Raw genomic sequence first — 20,104 nt, forward strand, 5'->3', positions numbered from 1 at the left:
TTCTTCTTCTTCTTCTTCTTCCTCCTCCTCCTCCTCCTCCTCCTCCTCCTCCTCCTCCTTCCCCTCCTCCTCTTCCTCTTCCTCCCTCCTCCTCCTCCTCCTCCTCCTCCTCCTCCTCCTCCTCCTCCTCTTCTTCTTCTTCTTCTCTTCTTCTTCTTCTTCTTCTTCTTCTTCTTCTTCTTCTTCCTCCTCCTCCTCCTCCTCCTCCTCCTCCTCCTCCTCCTCCTCTTCCTCCTCCTTCTTCTCCCCTCCTCCTCCTCCTCCTCCTCCTCCTCCTCCTCCTCCTCCTCCTCTTCTTCTTCTTCTTCTCCTCCTCCTCCTCCTCCTCCTCCTCCTCCTTCCCCTCCTCCTCTTCCTCTTCCTCCTCCCTCCTCCTCCTCCTCCTCCTCCTCTTCTTCTTCTTCTTATCTCCCTATAAAAGCGAAGCACCACTCACACATCATCACAAAATCTCCAGAACAGTAAAGCCTACAAACTTGAAATTTGGCACCTATGTTCCTCTTGGCTTGTCACTAAGAAAGGATTTTTTTAAATGACCATCAGAGCATTTAGAGTATTTCCTATATTATTATTATTATTATTATTATTATTATTATTATTACGCTCTGATGCTAAGGAGTTCTATTCCCGCTCCCCACCTGAAGAGAAATCTCTTCCAAATGCAAAACACAAGCAGAGGAGTTTCAGTTTCACAGCACCAAGCAGCCTTAGTACAGAACAGTTGAGCTAAGCCACGCCCAGGTTCCTTGCTGTCTCCTTGTTCACACAGCAAATACTCTTTCAGTTTCCAAACAGCCCTCAACTGTCTCACACACTGACAGGACACTGGCCAGAGGAATACCGACGGATGCTGGTAGGCAGAGGTACAATTTCCGCCCCTTATTTTCCTCCCCCAAAACTAAGCCTCACCACAAAGTTTCGTAGCGAGCTAGTAAATTAATAAAACTATGTTTAAAAAAAAGAGGATATTTTTTTACAGTTGCTACAGAAAATTCCCCTGAAAGAAACTGACTTTCCACCACCAAAAGGAAGCCCCCCAAAATGGTTGTAAAAATTGGGCACGATTCCCATAACACTGCTTAATGTCGGAAGGTCCGGCCACCATCTGTACAGATAGTCCTCCACTTACAAACATTCGTTTAGGGTCTGTTTGAAGTTTACAAGGGCATTGAAAAAGGTGATTTACGACGGTTGCAGCACCCATGGGATCCAACATTTTGGCACTTGGCAATGGACTCGTATTTATGACGGTCGCCGGGTCAATGGGGAGAGCCAGATTCACTGAAAGACTGTGTGACTCACTTAGGGATTCATTTAACAACGGTGGCAAGAAAAGCTGTCCAAATGAGCCATTTCAGGCAATGTCTCGCTTAGCAACATAAATTTCTCGCTCAGTTGTGGTCGTAAGAAGAGGACTACCAGGCTTATAACCTGGGCTGTCTATTTTGATGCAGCATTTTCAACTGTTTTTATATTTTGTCTTTTTACAAATGTTATTTTACTTTCTTATTCAATCTGCCTTTGGATGATGTATTTCCTGTCTGGCCGCTCACAGAGGGTCAGATTAGGTCACCATACCTCTTCAGCCCTTATTCTTAACGCCGGTCCGCCACAGGGTTGCGTGTTGAGTCCCTTACTCTTTACTCTTTACGTGCATGACTGCATTCCCACTCACGCTAGTAATACTATTGCTAAATTTGCAGATGATACAACAGTGGTAGGACCCATCTCCGGTGTGTGTGTGTGTGTGTGTGTGTGTGTGTGTGTGTGTGTGTGTGTGAGTCTGCCTACTGAGATGAGGTGGACCAACAGTTGCTTTTGGAGACAATAATTTGGTCCTCAATACCAATAAGACCAAGGAGCTGATAGTGGGTTATACAGAAGGAACAGATCAGACCTCCAGCGCTTGCTTATCCATGGAGACCGAGGGGAGCAAGTGGCCAGTTTTAAGTTTCTGGGTGTTACCCTAAAAGAGGATCTTGCCTGGGGGGGGGCTCACATTGCAGCCCTGGTCAACAGGGCCCAGCAGAGATTCTACTACCTGAGGCTTCTCAGGAAACAAACAACTGGATGAAAAACTGCTGGGGACCTTCTACCGCTGCACCATGGAGAGTATCTTAATTTACTCCACCTCTGTCTGGTTTGCCAATTGCACAGGGGCAGATAGGACAGCGCTCCAGAGGATTAAAGTCATTGCCCAGAGGATCCTGGGCTGCCCTCTCCCCTCTTTGGAAGAGCTTTAGAGCTCCCGCTGCCTTAAGAAAGTCCAAAACATCCTCAAAGATCCATCTCATCCTGGGAACCCTTTTTTTGAACTATGACCACCTGGCAGACGGTACAGGATAATAATAAAAACAAGGACAAACAGGCTGGAAAACAGCTTCTATCCCAGGGCAGGAGCTCTTTTGAATTCTACTGTATAGGGCAATATAAATGCAATATCGGGTTTTTAATTCAATTGTATAGAATGTGAAGGATGTGTGTTTGTGTTTATTTTCATAGTCATAATATACACTGAAGGTGGTATTTAATTTCATTGTACGAGGTGCAATGACAATAAAATAGAGTAAAAAGTAAAGTAAAATATAAAGTAAAGTGTAAAGTATAAAGTAAAGTAACGTAAAAAGTAAAGTACAAAGTAAGGGAAAGTATAAAGCGGGTGGGATTCAAATTTTGTAACAACCGGTTCTGTGGGCGTGGCTTAGTTGGTGGGCGTGGCTTAATGGTCATGTGACTGGCTGGGCATGGCCAAGTCAATATCACTCACATCGAGGCACGCATCTCCTCGCCTGGCCTCTCATGACTGTGGGGATGCTGCAACAGACGTAAGTGTGAAAAATGGTCATAATTCACTTTTTTCAGTGCCACTGTAACTTTGAATGGTCACTCCACACAAGCAAAGTACCCGCAAAGGAGGGGGAAAAAACTCCAGAGAAGTTCCAGAGACAGGAAGTCTAGTCCTGCCAAGAATGTAATAAGGGTTAACGGAGAGGCAGTTTCTGTAAGCAACACCAGAATGTTTCCTTCCTGCCTTCCTTACAGGATTAGGCCAGTAATTTCTTCTAACAACCGGTTCTCCGGACTGCTTAGAATGTTAACAACCGGTTCTAGAGAATAGGTGAGAACCGGTAGAATCCCACCCCTGGTATAAAGTAAAGTTAAGTGAAGTAAGCTAAACTAAACTAAAATTAACTTATTGGTTGATCTGAAATTAATACACTTGTATTTTTCATGTTAGATGTTTTCTCGAGTTTTGAGTGCCTCCCAGAGTCAATCGGAGTTTGGTGCTTGTAGATTAACATTAAAAAATAATAATTAATAAATTAGGTGACCTAAAAGGAATAAATGTAGTCCTCTACTTACGACCACAATGGAGCCCAGAATTGAGGGTGTGGAGGGAGAAATTTGCGTAGTGAGTTTTGCCCCCATTGTACGACTTTTCTCACCACATTTGTCAAGCGAATCGCCGCAGCTGTTCAAGTTAGCGAGACGGTTGTTAAGTGAATCCCAGCTTCCCCTGTAGACTTTGCTTGGCGGAAAGTCGCAGAACGGGATCAACGTGAGGCCTGGGATGCTGCAACGGTCATAAATATGAGGTAGTGGCCGAGCCACTGTGAATTTTGATCACTTTTGACTGTGGGGAGGGAGGCTGCAATGGTTGTAGGTGTGGAACGGTCACTAAGTGAACTGCTGTAAGTCGAGGAGGACTCCCTATAACTGCTTCCAGGAGATGTTTTCTCCGCGGCCCCTGGTCTGAGCCATGTGCAGGAAGTCCAGTCCAAAGGTGAACGACTTGTATGGGTGTTTTTCCTCTCTTCCCATAAATACAACCTCTCTCTCTCTCTCTCTCTCTTTCTCTTCTTTCTTTCTGTTTTTGTCTGTCTCTTTATCTCTCTCTGTCTCTCTCTTTCCGTCTCTCTCTTTCTCACACTCTCTCTTTTCCTCTTTCTTTCACTTTCTCTCTCTTTCTCTCACTTCTCTTTCCCTCGTTCTCACTTTCCCGCTTTCTTTTTCTCTTTCCCTCCCCTTTTCTCTCTCTCTCCTTTCTCTCTCTTTTCCTTTCATTTGCTTTCTCTCCCTCTTTCCCTCTCCCTCCCTCTTTTTCTGTCTCTCTTTTATCTCACTCTCTCTCTTTCCCTCCTTTTCTCTCTCCTTTCTTTCTCTCTCTCTTTCTCTCTTTTCCTCTTTCATTTTTTCTCTCCCTCCCTCTTTTTCTGTCTCTCTTTATCCCACTCTCTCTCTCTTCCCTCCCCTTTTCTCTCTCTTTCCGCTTTCTCTTTCTTTTCTTTCTTTTCCTCTTTCATTTTCTTTCTCTCCCTTCCTTTTTCTGTCTCTCTTTATCTCACTCTCTCTCTCTTTCCCTCCCCTTTTCTCTCTCTTTCCTCTTTCTCTCTCTTTCTCTCTCTTTTCCTCTTTCACTTTCTTTCTCTCCCTCCCTTTTTCTGTCTCTCTTTATCTCACTCTCTCTCTCTTTCCCTCCTTTTCTCTCTCTCTTTTCTTTCTCGTTTCCTCTTTCATTTGCTTTCTCTCCCTCCTTCCCTCTCCCTCCCTCTTTTTCTGTCTCTCTCACTCTCTCTCTCTTTCCCTCCCCTTTTCTCTCTCTCTCCTCTTTCTCTCTTTTCCTTTCATTTTCTTTCTCTCCCTCCCTCTTTTTCTGATTCTCTTTATCTCACTCTCTCTCTCTTTCCCTCCCTTTTTCTCTCTCTCTTTCTCTCTCTTTCCCTTTTCTTTTTCCTTTCTCTCTCCCCCCTCTCTCTCTCCCCACCCACAAAACACACGCGATTTCTCAAGGCAACCTGCGTGGCCATCTCGGTCCTTCATGAAGGAATTCCTCGAAACCCACGCCTGCTTCCTTAGCCCGCTTTTCCTGGCCTGATTGCTGTTTGTTGTTCTCCGTGGTTCACGTTTAAAAGCAGCACAAGGCCGCTTTTGTGAACAGGAATGGAAAGATAAGGCCTGAATCTGTCAGTTCAAAGGTCACCCCTCATTTCCTGGCTGGGGAAATTAAGTCCTTGTTTGATTTTTAATGAGGTTGGTCCACTTATTTTTAATTTTTATTCTTAACTTTTTTTTAGAGGGCCTTTGAAATGCTCTGACTGCACGGTGGGAAGTGGCAGGATTGATGCTCTTGGCAGACAGCTGGTCCTTTGCATCCTTTTGGAGGGTCGTGGAGGCCACTCGGAGGTTTATTTGTGACCTCACCCAAGTAGTGCAAATGGGTGTGCGGCCTCACAGGCATCACCTGTCTCCAGTCTACAACGTGGTTCTTTCATCAGTTCCGCAACCCTTTGCACCACTCAGGTGACCCTGAGGACACGGATAGACCTCCAAGTGGCCTCAACGACCCTCTAAAAAGATGCAAATGACCAGCTTTGTCTGCAATGAGTATCAACCCTTCCCTTCCCCACCATCCAGTCAGAGCTGAAGAAGCTTCTTGGATGAGAAGCGAAAGATCTTCAAAAGAAGAAAAAAACAAGGAAGTCCAGACCTTTTGAGAAAAGCACTTTTGACTGATATCCTATCAAAGAACGATCCCGATTTCTTGTCCCTTGCAAATTCTTCCGGTCCTCAGTTCCTTCAATGGCTGGCATCCGTTGGGTGAAATCTCTCAGGACAATTTCAGTCCCACAAAGAGAGGTTCTACACCAGTGGTTGTCTATCTTCTACACCAGTGGTTCTTCACCGTGGATTTCTTTGAAATATCTTGTGTGGTCACGGGACCCTCAAGACTTAAGTCAAGATTTAAATCATAACAGTTCTTCTACCTTTGCTGACCCCGTCCCTGGGACTACATCACTGCCCCACCACCCAGGTACCACAGGTTGAGAACCATTGTTCTACACCAACGCTAGGAAATGTCAAGGCTTCTAACTGGAAAGAATGATCTAGAAAGGAGTTGGGCTCCCATCCGTTAGATGCCTTCAAGAGGACTCCAGATAGACCTCTGAATGTCATGGTGGACTCAGCAGAACTAGAGTCCACCATGACTCTAGAGTGACATAAGACATAAGAATTTATTTGTCATTACACTCGCGAGCGGGTGCAACGAAATGAGGTGCTCTTCCACAAGTAAAACTGGACAACACCATTGAAAGAAAAATAAAACTAGACACAACAGACCATACAATAATCTCTATACAGTTTAAAAATGTAAATACCCCCTTACTCTCAGCCATTAAATTCCACAAAAATCTTATGACCCTGCATTCAAACTCAAAACTGCCCTTGGATAAAAACTGTTCTTAAATCTAGTCGTCCTTGTTCTTAATACCCTGAATCTCCTTCTCGATGGTAATAGTTCAAAGAGCTGATGTCCCGGATGAGAGGAGTCATTCAATATATTAAATATCTTCCTCTTACATCTATTCCTATACAGTTCTTCCAAAGAGGGGCGTGAGCAGCCAATGATGTTTTGGGCCATCTTAATCACCCTCTGAATTGCCTTTTTCTCTGCCACTGTGCAGCTCGAGAACCATACACAGAGACAGTAGGATAATCTACTCTCAGTTGAACTCCGAGTGTAGAGAGTGGTCTTCTTTTCTACTCAGAGGTCCTCGCTCTGCCTTGATGTCCCTCAACCTTGGTCGCCTGAAGACGGGTGGGCTTCAACTCCCAGCGTATTAGGAGTTGAAGTCCCTCCAACTTCCAATGGCCAAGGTTGAGAAACGCCGTTCTACTTAAAGTTGAGGCTAGCTCTCACTTCTGTTGGCATCTTGTAGGTCTTTCTTTGGTTCTTCAGCTGTTCCACACATCTCCTGGCCTTGTTGGTTGACGAAGGGGGTCAACCCGAAACCCAAACGTTTCATGGCCCAAGAGCTTGAGAAGTGACCATAAAAACAGCAGCCACCAGAAAACGATGAGTAGCCGGAATATCCTCCTGGGATAAGCCGACGCAGAGAGGTTCTTCGCCATCAAAACATTAGCGGGTGGCACCTCCACGTTGTGTTGTATGAATCACATCGCCACAAGAGGCAGATGGGCTATGATGCACCCCACACTGACGGGTTCCAGGCTTCTGATCCAACCGTTTGATCATGCGATGGCTTCTTGGAGCCCACCAACCAACCAGATGGCTCTTTGGGAACCACCTACTCATAAAGGAGAAGATTTCCAAGCTCTGAAAAGGAGGGCTCCGTGGCGCTCTCTGAGCGCGGTTGTTACCCTGCAGACATTTCGTTGCCCGACAAGGGAACATCATCAGTGCTAGAACAGAGTGGGGTTTGGGGAGTGGAGGAGGAGGTAAAAGGAGAGGAGAAGGAATATGGAGGAAAAGGAGAGGAGAAGGAGTAGAGGGGCGTTCTTGGTCCTCCCTGAGGTTGTTTTCATGTAGACCTTTCATTAACCAGTTAGGGAATAGCATCAGTGCTGCAAGGGAAGGTGGTTTGCGAAGGGAGGAGGGTGCGGATGTGGAAGTGCAGGAGGAGGGAGGAGGAGCAGGTGGAATTGGAGGAGGAAGAAGAGGAGGAAGAAAAAAAAATCCCATAGCCCCCCCTCTTCCTACTCATTCCCCACTCCTTTGTAGCACTGATGATGTTCCCTAGTTGGGTCTTGAAATGTCTGCAGGAAAAGTAGCAAGCTCACAGAGCACAAAGGACTCCATAGTCCTTCCTCCTCCTCCTCCTCCTCCTCCTCCTCCTCCTCCTCCTCTCTGCAACCCCCCTTCCTTCTAGCACTGATGATGTTACCTAGTGTGGGTAATGAAACGTCGGCAAGAAAGCCTCCAAGCTCAGAGAGCACCAAGGACCTCACAGTCTTTTTCCGCCTCCTTCTCTCCACAAACTCCTCTCCCTTCTAGCACTGATGATGTTACCTACCTGGGTCATGAAACGCCTGCAAGAAAGAAACCCAGCTTGAAGAGGGCCAAAGCACCCCTCAAGCCCCTTACTCCAGAGGTGGCGAATTCAGCCGGTTCCGACCAGTTCTGGAGAACCGGCCAATCACTGACTGGCCCCACCAACCCCATCTCTCTTCTCTGCCTCCCATTGAGTCCCAGATGATCGTCTGGGTCTCCTTGGGTTGCCCCGCCCAGGAGAATGGAGCTGGAAAGCAAATTAGTGGGGTGGGGAGGGAAGGGGATGTGGCAGTATATCCTTCCCCTGCCACGCCCACCAAACCACGCCCACAGAACACCACGCCCACCAAGCCACGCCCACAGCTGATCGGCTGGGTCTCCTTGGGTTGCCCCGCCCAGGAGAACGGAGCTGGAAAGCAGGTTAGTGGGGTGGGGAGGGAAGGGGGATGTGGCAGTATATCCTTCCCCTGCCACGCCCACCAAGCCAAGCCACACCCACCACACCCACCAAGCCACGCCCACAGAACCGTTAGTGAAAAAGAATGTGACTCCCACCACTGCCTGGCATTCTATGGCCTGAAGGCCACATCTGGCCCTTTGCCTGCCCCACTTTTCACATCTGGCCGCGTGGCAAAATTACGCAGGTGGTCCTCGACTTACAGCCATCCGTTTAGTGACTGTTCAAAGTTGCAACGGCGCCGAAACAAAGCGACCTGGGTCCGTTTTTCACACTTAGTGACCCCGTTGCAGCCTTCCCCAGGGTCACGCGATCCAAATTCAGAGGCTCGGCCACTGACTCCTACTTTACGACGGTCGCAGCCTCCCCTTTTGCTACCCGCGGCGGTTTCACTTAGCGACTGTAGCGAGGAAGGCCATCAAATGGGGACGGAACTCACTTAACAGCTTCTCTTGCTCAGTTGTGGCCATTGCGTAAGTGGAGGACTACCTGTAATTGCCCCCCCCCCACTCCAGCCACAGTCCAGATCTATCAGTGATCTAGCATCCCATAATAGTGCGGGAGGGGTCTCCACCAGGAGCTCTTTCGTGCCCTTATGGGTCTTACCTGCCTGTTCTTCAGTTCTTAGCTGCTGGGGTTGTTCACACCACGAACCGAACCAGGATTACGAATTAACCGCCTTTCTCTGGGTTTACACAATGCCTTGTTTACTAACGGAATAGGCTGCGTTCGGACAAACGGTGCACGTTACGGATGCCGCAGCCACACTCACAAATCTGACGAGGGTTAGCGTGACAGAACCCAGCCCAACGTGTTGTGCGAATACACCTTGTAGGGGTCGACCTGGGTCTCTCGAAGTCTGCCTTTAGAGCCTGTGGAAGGCAGCGCTCCTCAACCTTGTCGATTTGAAGATGGGTGGGCTGCAGTCCCCAGAATTCCCCAGCTAGCAAACCTGGTTTTTTCAGCTGGTTTGTTTTCCTTCCTTCCTTCCTTCCTTCCTTCCTTCCTTCCTTCCTTCCTTCGTTCAGCTTCTCTTCCCTCTCTCCTTTCCTTCCTTCTTTCCTGACCCTCCTTGTCCTCCCCTTCCTCATTCCTCCTTCTTTTCCTACCCTTCCTTTCTTCCTCCCCCTCCTCCTCCCTTCCTTCTTCCCTGCCTCCCCTTCTTTTCCTATCCTTTCTTCCTGATTCTCCTCCCTCCCTCCCTCCCTTCCTCTCCTCCTTTCCTTCCTCCTTCCTCCTTTTCTTCCTACCCTTCCTTCCTCCCTCCTTCCCTTCCTTCTCTTCCTCCTCCTCCTTACCTCCCTCCCTTCCTCATCCCTTCTTTTCCTACCTTTTCTTCCTTTCTTCCTGTAGCTCCTCCCTCCCTTCCTCTCCTCCTTTCCTTCCTTCTTCCCTCCCTTCCTTCCTCATCCCTTCTTTTCCTACCTTTTCTTCCTTTCTTCCTGTAGCTCCTCCCTCCCTCCCTTCCTCTCCTCCTTTCCTTTCTTCTTCCCTCTCTCCCTCCCTCCCTCATCCCCCTTCTTTTCCAACCTTTTCTTCCTTTCTTCCTGACCTTCCTCCTTCCCTTCCTTCCTTCCTTCCTCCCCCCTCCTTCCTTCCCTCCCTTCCTCTCCTCCTTTCCTTCCTTCTTCTCCTCCTTCTTCCTCCCTCCCTCCCTCCCTCCCTCCCTCATCCCCTTTTTTCCAACCTTTTCTTCCTTTCTTCCTGACCTTCCTCCTTCCCTTCCCTTCCCTTCCTCCTTTTCTTTTCTTTTTTTCTTTTATTAATTTATTTTCTTATATATATATATATATATATATATATATATATATATATATATATATATATATATATATATATATATATATATATATATATATATATATATATATAAAATCTTTCTTTCTTTCTTTCTCTTTCTTTCCTAGGAGTTGAAGTCTACACATTCTCAGGCCACCTAAATCAAGAAAAACCTTTTTCCTTTTTCATTTCACTCCCGCCTTGATGCATCATCCATCACCCCGACGGAGACCTTGAGCAAAACTGACCAAGGCCCCTTATGGAGTGAAACCATCCTTGGAGAGAAACTCCAAGCAAATTGCCACAGGGGTCCAGAAGGAGGTGCCGTGTCGTGGCCCCACATTCTTGGCTATTTTAATTTTCCCATGGGTGTGTGTGTGTGTGTGTGTGTGTATTTTTTTTTTAAATTATTTGTTGAATTTATATGCTCCTCATCTCAAGTATCCAGTGAGATACGTGGGGAGGGGAAAAAGCCAGGGAAAAGAATGATAAGTTACTCTCTTTTATCATGGATGTTCGGTTCTTACATCGCACAAAAGGCAGGGCTTCCAACGGAACGGTTGCAACCATCATTTCCACCTTTTTAAAAAAAAATAAAAAATCCCTCCCAGATGCTCCTGAAGGATTTTGGAAGCCAGAGGTGAAATTATTATTATTATTAAAAAAAAAAAAAAGGAAGTCAGAAATCTTTTTTGTTTTTTCCCTCCCACGCAGACCTTGCCCCTTTCCCCTTTGCAGGGCTGTTGTTCTCCCACGTTCCTGGATTCCTGACCTTTTGGGGCAGAGCCTGCAGGTGCAGGAAAAGAGCTCGCGAGAAGCTCTCCGGTCAGCGTGGGTGAGAAGAGCCAGAAAAGGATGGACACAGTCTGTGAGTCCCAGGGGAAGAAGACCCCAAAAAAATAAGAAAGAAAGTTTTCAGCCATTCCCATCACCGGGAAAAGGATGAGTTAGTCGTGTTCCCGCGAAGAGCGTTTTCATTCCCTCGGTTATAAAGTAGGAGCGTAGCGAAGGAGGAGGCCGCCGAGAGAAAAAGAAGAGAGAGGAAGATCCACCCCGCTGGCCACGGTCTCTGTGGGATGGATTTCTTTGCAAAAGGAAGTTTTGGGTTGCAGGGCGTTTTTGCTCTTAGAAATTCCGATTTTATGAGCTCGGCTGATGAGGAAGGAAAGGTTTAAAACGGCCCCTTCCGAATGGAGGGGCTGGAAGAGACCCAGGATGTGGGGTGTGTGTGTGTGTGTGTGATACAACCCCTGATGTAAATGTCATATTTTTTGGGGGGGGGTCTCTCCCACCACCACAGGGAGGCTGAGGGGGCTATGGACCACCCCCCCTGCATCCTAGGCGCCTGGGTTAGGCCGCTGCGGCGGCGGAATCGGAGTCCTTGTTTATCGAGAGCCGGTTCTTGGTCGGTTCGGTTTCGGCCACTGTGGCAAAGGCAAAAGGGGGAAGACGGAGGGATGGAAGGGAGAGAGGGAGAGAAAGAGAGAGGGAGGGGAGAGAGAGAGGGAGGAGGAGGCAGAAGGGAATGGGAGGGAGGGAGGGAGAAAGGAAAGAAGGAGGAAGGGGAAGTGAGGGAGGAGGGAGAAGGGAATGAAGGAGGAAGGAAGGGAGAGAAAGGGAGGAAGGAAGGGAGGGAGGGAAGAAGGAGGGGGAAGGGAGGATGGAAGGGAGGGAGGGAGGAAAGAAGGAGGGGAAAGGGAGGAAGGGAGGGAGGGAGGGAAAAGGAAAGGGAGGAACAGAAAAGAAAGGAGGGAGGAGAAGGGAAGGGAGGAAGGAAGGAAGAGAAAGAGGGAGGAAGGAAGGGAGAAAGAGAAGGGAATGGGAGGGAGGGAAAAGGAAAGGGAGGAACAGAAAAGGAGGGAGGGAGGAGAAGGGAAGGAAGGAAGGAAGGAAGAAAAAGAAGGAGGAAGAAAGGGAGGGAGGGAGGGAGGAGAAGGGAAGGAAGGAAGGAAGGAAGAAAAAGAAGGAGGAAGAAAGGGAGGGAGGGAGGGAGGAGGGGAAAGGGAAGGAGGGAGGGAGAAAGGAAAGAAGGAGGAAGGAAGGGAGAGAAAGGGAGGAAGGGAGGGAGGGAGGGAGGGAGGAAGGGAAGAAGGGAATGGGAGGGAGGGAAAGGAAAGGGAGGAACAGAAAAGGAGGGAGGGAGGAGAAGGGAAGGAAGGAAGGAAGAGAAAGAGGGAGCAAGGAAGGGAGGGAGGGAGGAAAGAAGGAGGGGAAAGGGAAGAAGGGAGGGAGGAAGGGAAGAAGGGAATGGGAGGGAGAAAAGAAAGATGGAGGAACAGAAAATGAGGGAGGGAGGGAGAAGGGAAGGGAGGGCGCGAGGAAGGAAAGAAGGAGGGGAAAGGGAAGAAGGAAAGGACGTGGGAAGAGAGGAAGGAAGGATGGGAAAAAGGCAGGGAGGAAAGAAAGGAAGGAAGGAAGGAAGGAAGGAAAGAGAGAAAGGAGAGCTAGTGAGAACATGCATCATGCAAAACATCCCAAGAAGCACCAGCCAGCCAGAAGGATCCCCGGGTTAAATTGATTGAGAAAGGAAGGCAAAAATCAACAAAATAAAATAAAAATGGAAGTTGTTCTAGTGCAGAATTACAGAAAATAAAGGATTCCCCCCCCCATCGCCCCCCCTCCCTTGGCATCAGGGAAAACGGGGCCACTGCATCCCTCGTGGGCACCCAGAAAGGTCGTACAACGGGGCCAAACTCCCTTAACGACCGTCTCGCCGAGCAACAAAAATGTTGGGCTCGGTTGCGGCCATATGACGAGGACTTCTTGTTCTCTTTTTTTGGGCCAATTCGGGACCCCTGGTGCCTTGTCCCTAACCCCAGCGATGCCCCAAATCCAAAAATGGGGACGGGGACACATTCATCCATCTCGGTCCAGCTTTTCCCCCGCTGACGTGAACGAGTGTTTATAGGAAGAAGACCTCCAAGATGGAGGCGGAGCCTGGGCCGTCCGTCAGCCCCCCCGATGGAGAGTCAACCGCCCCCAGGTCTGGCGGGGGCTGGTGAGGAAGAGGAGGAACAGCCGGGCTCAGGGCCTGATTCACAGAAGGCAGAGGAGAGGAGAGGAGAGCAGGGGACATCTATGGGCCGGTCCTCGGGACGGAAGAGCCACCATTGCTAGCCAGAGCCCCACCTTGGCTCTGGGGATCAAAAACAGGGGCGGAGATGAATAGATGGGGCAGATAACTGGGCATCTCCCGGACAGACGGGCTTGTTAGAGAGAAATTATTTTGCCGGGGCTGCCGGCGGTCCGAATAAAGGAATCTTTTTGAGTTCACGTCAGAGGGTTTGTCAGGTTTGGCGAGCTGGGAGTCCGAACGCTTGAGCACTTGGTCCATCTGAGTTGAACCCCACCGAAGGAGATTTACCGGGTGCCGTCCCGTGCCAACCAGCCTTGCCCACGCGGGAGGGCAAAAGCCAACAGCCCTCAGGCCCCCCGCCACCCTCCTGCCGCTAAAGTCCCCGAAAATGGCATCTTACTTTTGCAAACCGGCACCCGGCTGCTCCATACCCCGTCCTTCATGCACTCCATCTGGAAGGTCTCGCTTTCCACATCGTCCTAAAAAAAAAAAAAAAAAAAGAGGCAGAAAAAAACTTAGTTTCCACGCCCGGCAGGCCATTTATTTCGTTTAATTGCAGGTAGTCCTCGAATTACGGCCAGGAGGGAGCCTAGAATTTACATTGCTAAGTGAGAAATATATATAATATTTCTTTTCTATTCTCTTTCCATTTCTATTTATATTCTATAATTCTGTTCTATTCCATTTTCTATACTTCTATTCTATTCTATACTTCTATTCTATTCTCTTTCCATTTCTATTTCTATTCTATAATTCGATTCCATTCCATTTTCTATACTTCTATTCTATTCTATACTTCTATTCTATTCTTCTCTTTCCATTTCTATTTATATTCTATAATTCTGTTCCATTCCATTTTCTATACTTCTATTCTATTCTATACTTCTATTCTATTCTCTTTCTTTCCATTTCTATTTTTATTCTATAATTCTGTTCCATTCCATTTTCTATACTTCTATTCTATAATTCTATTCTATTCTTTCCATTTCTATTTTTATTCTATAATTCTGTTCTATTCCATTTTCTATACTTTTATTCTATTCTATACTTCTATTCTATTCTATTTCCATTTCTATTTATATTCTATAATTCTATTCCATTCCATTTTCTGTAATTCTATTCTATTCTATTCTATTTCCATTTCTATTCTATAATTCTATGATTCTATTCTATTCCATTTTCTATGATTTTATTCTATTCTGTCCTGTCCTATCTTATCCTATCCTATCCTATCCTATCCTATCCTATCCTATCCTATTCCCATTCCCATTCCCATTCTATAATTCCATCCATTGAATTCAATTTAAGTATTCAAGTATCAATTGAATTGAATACTTCATCTGGCCAAGCGCCATGTGTGATCAGACATGGAAGGGAAGTTTGCCTCTTTCATTCAGGCCGTCGGAAGGATAGCGTCTGCACTGAGATAGACTGCTCCTGCCCAGGGAGGCTCCACAACAGGGCCAACCAACGGCCTTTCGTGCCCGAACCTGGAATAGGGTCCATTTCTCTTGATTTCTCTGCCGGGATCCACCTACCTTCACCACATGGTATCCCGGATTGCAGCTGATCACAACCTGGTCCTTGAAGGTGTAGGCGGCTTGTGAGGGTTCAAGTTTCCCGTGGATGGGAGGATCCAGGAGCGGACATGCATCCCCTGTGTGTTTAAGAGAGGGATGAGCAGGTAGGGTGAAAAAAAAAACACGACAGTGCTGAATTAAACAGCCCCAGAGCTATGCATTTATTTATTTTTGGGGGGAGGTTTCTTTGCAGCCCCAAAATCCTGCTTGGAGTAGGATGCTAATTTTTTTTAAAATAATAATAATGCAAGTTGGATAGCATCGCGTATTTCGACGGGTGGGTTTCCTCAGTTTGCCTACTCTGAATTCAGAGAAGGTTGCCTTCTCAAGTCAAAGCGGAAACTGGGAAGTCGCAGCTTTCTAAATCTGGCAGTATGAGTTCCTTCCACGAAGGAAATGAGAAATACGTTGGGCAGAGAAAGCTGTTTGAAAAGACAGAGGGGAAGATTGTGAAAATAACGCGAGGGAGAGAGTTGGGTCTAGTGGTTAGGACACCAGGCGAGAAAGCGGAAGATCACAAGTTTAAATCCCATCTTAGCCATGAAAGGCAGCTGGGTGACTTTGGGCCAATCACCAGGAGACGGTGAGTTCTAGTCCTGCCTTAGGCACAAAAGCCAGCTGGGTGACTTTGGGCCAATCACCAGGAGACGGTGAGTTCTAGTCCCGCCTTAGGCATGAAAGCCAGCTGGGTGACTTTGGGCCAATCACCAGGAGACGGTGAGTTCTAGTCCCGCCTTAGGCATGAAAGCCAGCTGGGTGACTTTGGGCCAATCACCAGGAGACGGTGAGTTCTAGTCCCGCCTTAGGCATGAAAGCCAGCTGGGTGACTTTGGGCCAATCACCAGGAGACGGTGAGTTCTAGTCCTGACTTAGGCACAAAAGCCAGCTGGGTGACTTTGGGCCAATCACCAGGAGACGGGGAGTTCTAGTCCCGCCTTAAGCATGAAAGTGTACTAGGTGACTTTGGGCCAATCACCAGGAGACGGTGAGTTCTAGTCCCGCCTTAGGCAGGAAAGCCAGCTGGGTGACTTTGGGCCAATCACCAGGAGACGGTGAGTTCTAGTCCCGCCTTAGGCAGGAAAGCCAGCTGGGTGACTTTGGGCCAATCACCAGGAGAAGGGGAGTTCTAGTCCCGCCTTAGGCATGAAAGGCAGCTGGGTGACTTTGGGCCAATCACCAGGAGACGGTGAGTTCTAGTCCCGCCTTAGGCAGGAAAGCCAGCTGAGTGACTTTGGGCCAATCACAAGGAGACCTGTGAGTTCTAGTCCCGCCTTAGGTACAAAAGAAGGCTTTGGGCCAATCACCAGGAGACGGGGAGTTCTAGTCACTCTCTCTCAGCCCAACCCACTTCACGGGGAGTCTTGTCTTTGGGAGAAAAAAGCCTTTTAGTTATTTATAAAAACAATAAATGCAGGCTAAATAAAATAAACATTATTGGGAATTGTTTGGCATCCTGGGGAATTCTGGGAGTTGGTCCAGCCACCTTAAAACTTGCTGAGAGTAAAAAAAAAATGAGACTAAATGACCTCAAAGGTACCTTGCAACCTTTAGACTCCAGGGTTATTCATTACCTGTGGTCGTGTACGTTAATTTCCACCCTCCGTTCTCTCCCGAGTTATCGCTGTGGAAGAGGATTTGAACTTGGTTGCTCCGAGTTTCAATCCGTCCTGGAGATGTTTCCCCGCAAAAGGGCCCAAGTTCTTTCGATCCGGTTTTGATCTATCAAGCGAAAAAAGCCAAGGTTTGTGGGAAAAGGACAGGCGGGGGACGCAGAGATTGCGCAGAGGTAACAGATAATCAGTGTGTGGAAGGGACCTTGGAGGTCATCTAGTCCAACCCCCCCACCGAAGCAGGAGACTCGACACCATTTCTGACAGAGTCTCTTCTTGAAAGCCTCCAGGGATGAAGCTCCCACAACTTCCGAAGGCAACTTCTGTTCCATGGGTGGGTTGTTCTCCCTGTCAGAAAATTCCTCCTTATTTCCAGGTTGAATGTCTGCTTGATCAGTTTCCATCCATGATTCCTTGTCTGGCCTTTGGGTGCTTTGGAGAATAGCTTGAATCAACTTCCTCCTCCTCTCTGAGGCAGCCCCTCAAATATTGGAAGATGCTCTCCTGTCTCCCCTGGTCCTTCTCTTCCCTAGACTAGCCAGGCCCAGTTCCTGCAACCGTCCATCCTATGTTTGAGCCTCCAGTCCCCTAATCATCCTGGTTGCTCTTCTCTGCACTTTTTCTAGAATCTCAACATCTTTTTTTTTTTATAGTGTGGTGACCAAAAATGGATGCAATACTCTAGGTGTGGCCTTACTAAGGCTTTATAGAGTGGTATTAACACCTCCTTTGATCTCGATTGTGATGCGAGTAGTGTTACATCCAAATATATTTGATTCTACTTTATACTGTTTCCATCTCAACATCTTTTTTTTTTTTATAGTGTGGTGACCAAAACTGGATGCAATACTCCAGGTGTGGCCTTACTAAGGCTTTACAGAGTGGTATTAGGAAGGAAGGAAGGTTAGGTTAGGCCTTTTCGCATTCCGAGATAATGAAGTCTCCAGCAAACAAATTTCAGCTTTGTTATTAATATATGTTTAATAACAACAGAAGACTGCAAAGCCTGAACAGAACAGAAGAACAGAGTTGGAAGGGACCTTGGAGGTCATCTAGTCCAACCCCATGCCCAAGCCAGAGACCCTACACCATTTCTGACAGAGGGCAGTCCAGTCTCTTCTTGAAAGCCTCCAGGGATGAAGCTCCCACAACTTCTGAAGGCAACTTCTGTTCCATGGGTTGGTTGTTCTCCCTGTCAGAAAGTTTCTCCTTATTTCCAAGTTGAATCTCTCCTTGGTCAGTTTCCATCCATGATTCCTTGTCTGGCCTTGGAGAATAGCTTGACCACCTTCCTCCTCCTCTCTGGGGCAGCCCCTCAAATATTGGAAGATGCTCTCCTGTCTCCCCTGGTCCTTCTCTTCCCTAGACTAGCCATGAAGAGTGCAGAGAGGAGCAAGTAAGAAGATTAAAGGCCTGGAGACTGAAACATATGAAGAACAGCTGCAGGATTTGGGTTTGGCTGGTCGAAAGAAAAGAAGAATTAGGGTCGATAGGATAGCAGTATTCTAGCTTTGGAGGGGCTGCCCCAAAGAAGACGGGGGTCAAGCTGTTCTCCAAAGCCCCTGAAGGCAGGAGGAGAAACAACAGATGGAAACTAATCAAGGAGAGAAGCAACCTGGGATTAAGGAGAAACTAACTGTGAGGACAATTACAGGTGAGGGTTGCAAACATTTGCTTAGAGACTGCTCCAAGTTATAACGGCACTGAAAAAAAGTGACTTATTCATGTCTTCTCACACTTTGGTGCTCTCTGAGCTGGGTGGTTTCCTTGCAGACGTTTCATGACCCAACTAGGGAACGTCATCAGGGCTAGAAGGGAAGAGGGGATTTGCTCCTGTTTATATATAATATAGCTTCTCTCCCTTCTAGCACTGATGATGTTACCTGGTTGGGTCAGAAATGTCTGCAAGAAACCGCCAAGCTCAGAGAGCCCCCAAGGACCCCACAGTCCTCCTCCTCCTCCTCCTCCTCCTTCTCCTCTGCCTCCTCCTCCTCCTCTTCTACCTCCTCCTCCTCCTCCTCTGCCTCTTCATCTTCCTCCTCCGCCTCCTCCTTCTCCTCCTCCTCCTCTGCCTCCTTCTCCTCCACCTTCCTCCTCCTCCTCCTCCTTTTCCTCCTCCTCTCCGCAACCCCCCCTCCCTTCTAGCACTGATGATGTTACCTAGTTGGGTCAGGAAATGTCTGCAAGAAAACCGCCAAGCTCAGAGAGCCCCCAAGGACCCCACAGTCCTCCTCCTCCTCCTCCTCCTTCTCCTCTGCCTCCTCCTCCTCCTCTTCTACCTCCTCCTCCTCCTCTGCCTCTTCATCTTCCTCCTCCGCCTCCTCCTCCTCCTCCTCCTCCTCCTCCTCCTCTGCCTCCTTCTCCTCCACCTTCCTCCTCCTCCTCCTTTTCCTCCTCCTCTCCGCAACCCCCTCCCTTCTAGCACTGATGATGTTCCCTAGCTGGGTCAGGAAACGTCTGCAAGGAAACCACCCAGCTCAGAGAGCCCCCAAGGACCCCACAATGCAGCCACTCCTCCTCCTCCTCTGCTGCAGTTGTGGCTCCAATGGATCGAAAGCGCTGACCTTAATGTAATCGTAGGGACAGGTGACCTCAGGGTGATCTTCGATGTCGAAACTCTCATCGAACTGGAGTGTAATAAAAAATCCTTCCTCCAAGACAATGTGGTATCCGCAGTCGGAGCTTTTGGGGTAGGAGTTGGGGTAATCGGGGCTGTGGATCACCCCACTTCTCTGGGTGAAGAGGTTGTTGCTGCATTCCACTGCAACAAACAAACACACACATACACACACACACACACACACACACACAAAGATCACAACATTAACCTGGTTAGTTTTGGGTTGACGGCGTGAATGGCTCTGTAGCCTGGGTATTACAGGTAGTCCTCAACTTACGACCAAAATCTACGTTGCTATGTGAGACAGATGTTAAGCGAGTTTTGCCCCGTTTTACGACCATGGTTAAATGAATTGCTTCAGTTGTTAAGTTAGTAACATGGTTGTCAGCTAAAAAAATATTCCTTTGGTCTTTTTAGTTGCCAGCAGGAAAGGAGTGTGGGAATGCAGCGCATTCCTTAAATGCCTCAGATAATTGCTAGGCAGCCGAAGCTGTTGGCGAGCAAGATTATTACTGGAGAGCATGATTGGTGACTCTTGGCTATGGATGTGTCCCGTTGGAGAATATACATCCAGGGGGTGGTGGGGAAGACCAGAGTCAAGGGGGAAATGAATAGTGTGTCTTAGAATCGGCTGTACCCAGGTAACGCCGACATAGCCACTCCAAATAAATCAATTACATAGCCAAAAAGGCGATAAGAGTAGTTAATCTAATCCTGCGTAGCTTTTTCTCTGGTAATATCACACTACTAACTAGAGCATACAAAACATTTGCTGGACCAATACTCGAATACAGCTCATCAGTCTGGAACCCACATTACGTATCTGATATTAGCACAGTTGAGAAAGTCCAGAAATGTTTCACAAGAAGAGTTCTCCACTCCTCTACTAGTTGCAGAATACTTTATGCCACCAGACTTGAAATTCTAGAACTAGAAAACCTAGAACTATGCTGCCTTCGGTCCAATCTAAGTATAGTATATAAAATCATACATTGCAATGTCCTACCTGTCAATGAATACTTCAGCTTCAACCATAACAACACAAGAGCAAACAATAGATAGAAACTCAAGGTAAACTGCACCAAACTTGATGGCAGGAAATACGACTTCAGCAACAGAGGGGTCAATGTCTGGAATACTCTGCCTGACTCTGTGGTTTCTTCCCCAAACCCCCAAAACTTTAACCTTAG

General features: G+C 47.7%; 1 protein-coding gene across 1 annotated transcript in view; it reads right to left on the reverse strand.

Moving 5' to 3' along the window:
• The window catches only part of LOC113450486 (mannan-binding lectin serine protease 1-like), a 90,018-nt gene that overhangs the window by 26,704 nt on the left and 43,210 nt on the right, over positions 1-20,104 (reverse strand). The window contains 4 exon segments of the mRNA XM_087933715.1: positions 13,505-13,583; positions 14,643-14,761; positions 16,256-16,403; positions 18,859-19,055. Coding sequence (XP_087789841.1) covers positions 13,505-13,583; positions 14,643-14,761; positions 16,256-16,403; positions 18,859-19,055 — 543 coding nt within the window.

This window comes from Pseudonaja textilis, chromosome 4, assembly GCF_049901715.1.
Source record: "Pseudonaja textilis isolate UNSWEBS1 chromosome 4, rPseTex1.2, whole genome shotgun sequence".
NCBI classification, from domain to species: domain Eukaryota; kingdom Metazoa; phylum Chordata; class Lepidosauria; order Squamata; family Elapidae; genus Pseudonaja; species Pseudonaja textilis.